The following is a 6,000-nucleotide window of genomic DNA, read 5'->3' as shown; positions in this document are numbered from 1 at the left end:
GAGATAGAAAGACAGATGGACAGATACTATGAGAATATTAGAAAAGAAGAAAAAATAAGTCTGGATCACTAAGTGACTAAAGCAACATCCCAGAGAGTTAATTTATTATTTAGGCTACAGAAATTAAGTATTCTAATATGTGACTAAAAACCTAGGGGGCACACACACAACAGCTGGAAAAAGAACAGTCAAATCACATGTCATAAATTAGCCCCCTACATATTAGTTAAGGAGAGATTACAAATGTGTCTCTGAAATTTCCAGACAGTTAAACACGCTAATATAATGTTACATATTTATATTTATATAATAAAAACCAGACTCCTTAATGGGCACTTAGTGTAGGGACCTACTGGAAACCCTAGAATTATTTTAAGCTGAAGACAGAGCCTCAACAGATTAAAAGGTCTTATCAGTTTCCTTTCTCTATCTAAAGGTAGAAACTTGTACAGAGAGAGGCTCTCAAAGAGGGCAGGAACAAAGACCATCCCGTATAAACAAGTATCATCAAAATTTCCTATCTGCTGCTTATTCCATTAGAAACTCAATTACTATTCCTTTAAAAGCTGTCTCTCTCTCTTCTCATGAAATTAGGGACTGTAGTTTTTTGGAGTGTCACGTTTCCTTTTGTCTTCTGTATAAGCAATGGAAATAGGACTTTGTCTTTCCTCTGGTTAATCTGTCATTTGTCAGTTTAAACCATGGGCCTTCAAATGGAACCCTATGATGGTAGAGAAATTTTTCAGTAGAAACTGAAAAAAATAAATACAACATACTGAAAAAACAGGCTCATCAGCATTAGAAATGCAAAAGAAAAAATAGGGTTTCAATAAGTACAAAATTGTAAAAAAAAAAAAAATCAACATGGGTAAAAATCTTTGTCAAAGGACTTGGAAAAGAGAATAACAAAAATCTGATATAGAATTAATGTTGTCTATACTAGTTTCAGCCTTTATTTCCTACAGAAAGGGTTGACAAACTGCACCATGGGTACTAAACTTGGCACTGCCTGTTTTAGTAAAGCTTTTAAGACTGCATCCAGGCTCATTTACTTTCAGTACAGTCTGTGGCTGCCCTCATACTATAATGGTAAATTAAGCATAGGCCATAAAGACCAACAAAACCTAAAATATTTATATTCTAGCTCTATGAAGAAAATATATGCTAGCCTCTGCTCTAGAAAAACAAGAGCAAGAAGAGGTAGGAAGTGAGTATATAAATTCAGGCAATAAAGAATGACTTTGAATAAGGCACCAATAATTAAGTTAGTAAATACACATAATAAACTATAAATTACCAAGACCTAACATAGCTAGATAAAAGTTACTGAAATTTGCATATAAAATAACTAAATTCTAACAACATAGTATCTTGATGAATCCATTCAAAATCATTTGATTCATCAACAACTGATTTCTAGTAATTAAAGTTGTTAAGTCATCTTAAGGTATCAGTTCAGTAGCCACAGATCTAATTTGAGCTCTTGAAATTTAATCCAGAAATGATTTCATTCCATTATATCAAAGGTTATTTTTTTGAACATCAATAAAAATCAATGAATAATCTTATATTGCTTCAGGGACAATTTTATAACTAATAGTATAGCATTTTCCAATAATAGTAAAATCATACTTTAACCATAGAAGAAATTAAACTAGAATTTAGTCAGACTATATGTAACTTTAAGACATGATATGAAATGTAATAAATTTCTATGCTATCACTGTTTTTACAATGTTACTTGTCAATATTATTTTAAAATATTTTAATGATGAATGCTGTGTCAAAACATGACTGATCTCGTAATCTGGAATATTTTCACAGTTCATGAAAAAGCATAAAAATTTCAAATAGTTCTTCACCAATGAAAAAAGCAGTGTATCCAAAGGCTTTTAAAAGTTATAAAAATATGGTAACAAGTTTTTTTTTTAAAAAAAAAGAGAGCTTTCTAGAAATCCTAAACATAGCATAAGACTGAAATCAAAGGCAAGATGTACTGATAAGCAATAGATTTACTTTAATTTTAAGTGTTACTTTACTTAAAAATGCTAAGCAAGGTGTGGTACCGTATGCCTGTCATCCAAGCACTCAGAGGGTAAGATAGAAGATCGTGCGCTTGAGAGCACCCTGGGCTACAATGGAAAGGTGTGTGTGTGTGTGTGTGTGTGTGTGTGTGTGTGGTGTGTGTGTGTGTATACACTGTAGTGTACCTATGAACAACCATGTACAAATAACACTTTAAACAAATATTATCAAAAGCAACCTCACTGACATCCTAGCAAATTCATACAATCTTGAATTTCAAAACCCTGTTTCCAATTCTCACTTGATGCAATAGCATCCTCAGCACTATGGAGGCTGAGGCAAGAGGACTGTGAATTAGAGACTAACAGGAACTACACAGTTTAAATTACAGGTCAACTTGGATTACATGGTAAGATTCTGTAGCTAAAAAACAGCAGAAGTTTCAATTCTCTGAGTTTATAACAAACTACAAATTTATCAAATAGGCTTTAAATAATTTTTTCTAGAAAAAACAGTACACTAAGCAAGGCAGCATCCAATGTATCTACCTAATCAGTCAAGGGAGGCAACAAGGCAGGGTGATGTTTCAGGCCCAAGTTCCACACCGTGATGTATTTCAGGTTCCCCTCTAACTGTCCCCACATTATCTCTTAGACATACAGACTACAGATTGCAAACCATTGATTATGTTAATTTGCATGCCTTTTGATGGGGAGAAGCGGTCTCCAAATCACTACACACCCCAATGTACCCCTCAATTCTATCCCTGGCTGCTTTATACATTTCTCCTTCTACCTTATAGTAGACTGCTTTGTCTTCCCCAGAAGGATCATCCTTTGAACTACGCAAAGGAACCCAAATCATCAGAGTACAAATGGTAAACCTTTCAACAAATTTTTGAAAGAAAATCTCTATAAAAGAGACATCATGACTACAAAATTTAGTTTTCCAGAAACAGACAACTAAGTTTAACTTACAATTCCCTGATTTTCACCTGGGATATATGCAGTTCTCTGAGTCCCTTGCATTGCCCCTCTGAACTTCTGTCCATCATCCAGAGTGTCAGCCCTAATTAATCTGTACAACCCTATAAAGCAATTATACTTCTGTGTCTACCCAGTAGCTATGAAATTATACTTCTGTGTCTACCCAATAAAGTAAAATTCCTCAGAATCAGAGATTAGAACAAAAACAGACACATGTATCAAAAATATATCTTTTCTATAAGATCTATCTAAATGAATGCAAAATACATCCTTCAAATATTTTTCAGAAAATTTTCATTAAGTAATCTTATCTACTTCCTACATAAGATAAAAGATAAGTATTTTTATCCAATAAAAGAAAAAACATTAAAAGAGTCTTACATTATCAGAAAGAAGTAAAAGTTACTGAGCAAGTATTCAACTATCTCTTCACCAAAGAGCTTAAAGAATAAATTAGATCTGCTTTATGAACTCCTTAAAATTCTTAAAAACTACTGTGAACGCCAAAAAATTTGAGTTATACTTTTAGAAACTTACAATTGAGGAAATAAAACAGAATGTCCTTAAATGCTCAATAATTTCTCTTAAAATAAGCCTATTAAGTAAACACTTTTTTATTATTTTATGTATATGAGTGTTATGCCTGCATGTATATAAGTACACCCAGGCATGCTTGCCCAAAGAGGCCAGAAGAGGGCATCAGATCCCCTGGAACTGGAGTCTCTACAGATGGTTGTTAGCTGCCATGTGAGTGCTGGGATTCAAACTGGGGTCTTCTGCAAGGGCAGTCAGTGCTCTTAACTGTTGAGCCATCTCTCCAGTCCCTAAATACATATTTTTAATTAAAATGACTACTATGACACTTTGCAAGAAATTTTAGTGAAAAGAGCAGCTGTTTTATAGTGCTCCAACTCTGTTTAATGTCTACCTGGATGGAGTCAGAAACAGTAGGATTCTCAAAACTGATTCCATATTCAATGTTACGTTGTTATGTTGTTTGTAATCTCAAGAAATTCCGACTATTATTAATGAACATTTAGAATTTAAAATACGTATTTTATATTGTTATAAAGACAGTTTTCATTTCAGAGTCCTTGCAACAATTTTAAGGAGTCCTGAAAATATACTCTGAAAACAAGTAATTACTTAAAGTCAATAAACCTAGAAAGAATGCTATAGAGTTAAAAAATGATGCCCCCTTTAAAGAGATAACACAGTTACTGAAGATGGGATGACAATCTGATTTAGAGGAAATCAGAATGAAGTTATCCAAACACAATTTCAGACTCCTATATAAATTATGCCAGCATGTCAATGTTTTCAGACACCTTGCATTATGTTTTATCCGTCAGAACTCATGATAAAAATTTTAATATGCTTTTCTCCGGCATGGTGGCTCACACCTTTAATCCCAGCACAGGCAGAGGCAGGCAGATCTCTGTGAGTTCCAGGCCAGCCTGGTCTACATAGTGAGTTCCAGGACAGCTGGGGCTACAGAGAGACCCTGTCTCAAAAAGCTCCCCACCAAAAAAATTTTAATAAGCTTTTCAATATACTATAACTAATTTTAACTATTTTATTTATTATTTTTATGTGTATGTGTGTATTGCCTGCATGTACATAAGTACACCTGTGTCATGCAATGCCCGCAGAGGACAGAAGAGGCTGTCGGATCCCCTGGAACTGGAATTATGGACAGTTGTTAGCTGCCATGTGGGTGCTGGGATTCAAACCAGGGTCTTCTGCAAGAACAACCGCTGAGCCATCTCTCCAGCCCCAATATTATAACTAATTTTAAGACTGACAAAACTCATAGTCCTTTGCTCTTAGAGTTTTAAATCAATAATCTGGGCAAAGATTTTTAATAGGAGATTTCTAAAATTCCTTCCTACTTTACAACTGTTACATGACATAACAGACATGAGAAGTTTTCTAATACATTCAGCAACTGTGGGTTAAATAAACCTACCTCTTCTGCTGCTGCCTCTGAAAGCAGACCTTCCTTCTGGGCACAGGTAACATGAAAATAGGCTCTGCACATCCCTGCATCACAGCTAATGCAAACTCCAGTTCTAGCAAAGCGAGGGTCTTCACAAAAGCTACACTCCTATGAAAGAGTAACAGGAAAATTTTCACAGTAAAAATATTTCCAAGACAAAAGCTAACCTCCTATGAAGAAGCATCCACTAAATGGCTAAAATATTAAAGAGATACAAACAGTGAAACAATGGAGTCAAATGCAAATACTGACGTCAGTCAGGACTTTCAATCAAAAAGAGAATTCTATAAACAGTTCTAATAATCAAAATTAAACTGATGTAATAGCAATAATAACAAGTAATAATTAATGTACAAGAGGTGCCAGGCACTCATTCTTCTAAGTGCTTTACATATATTAAAGTATGTAAACATTTAACATACATATGTTAATGAAATATTATAATTTTTCTTATTTCACAAGAAAAAAAAAGTGAAGATGGACTGACACACGCTCAAAAATAAAAGCTGGTTATTAAATTCTTTTTTCTTAATTTTAGTAAATTCCATTTCAAAAATAAAGTAAAAAACTAGAATTACATTTGTTCCAACTGAGTGAAACAAGGCTTTGCTCTGGGTCCTTGGAAATGAGAGCAGCATCAATCAATATCAATTTCTACCCTATAGGTTACATGAAATTAAGAACATCTGGGAGATTTGATATATTAGTAGCTTTCTGGGAAAACTATTATCAATAAATGATTCAAACCAAGCATAATGAGTCATACCTCTAATCCTAGCTCTCAGGAGGCTGAGGCAGGTGAATGCCTCATGTTTGAGGATAACCTAGGCTAAAGTGAGAATTTGTCTTAAAAATACAAAAGCAAAGTAATAATAATAAATGACAAGTGCCAAGGGTTCATTAAACAACATGATTGCTAGTAAGCACATCTATAGTCAATAATAATATAAAAAAGTCATGTAAACTGACAAGATTTTTTTTTTTATTTTA

At 33.8% G+C, this 6,000-nt stretch overlaps 1 protein-coding gene across 8 annotated transcripts in view; it reads right to left on the bottom strand.

Moving 5' to 3' along the window:
• Window positions 1-6,000, bottom strand: part of Phf14 (PHD finger protein 14) — a 144,811-nt gene that overhangs the window by 103,268 nt on the left and 35,543 nt on the right. For all 8 annotated transcript variants that reach the window (XR_608005.3, XM_017803602.2, XM_017803603.2 and 5 more), the window contains one exon: window positions 4,981-5,118. Coding sequence is in view for 7 of the 8 variants with exons in the window: in XM_017803602.2 (XP_017659091.1) it covers window positions 4,981-5,118 (138 nt within the window). In the remaining variant the exon portion in view is untranslated. The remainder of the gene's footprint in view (window positions 1-4,980; window positions 5,119-6,000) is intronic.

The sequence above is a fragment of the Nannospalax galili genome, unplaced genomic scaffold (genome assembly GCF_000622305.1).
Source record: "Nannospalax galili isolate Female #2095 unplaced genomic scaffold, S.galili_v1.0 scaffold787, whole genome shotgun sequence".
NCBI lineage: Eukaryota > Metazoa > Chordata > Mammalia > Rodentia > Spalacidae > Nannospalax > Nannospalax galili.
Note: the sequence above shows the minus strand (reverse complement) of the source record. Positions and strands in the feature narration are given on the sequence as shown.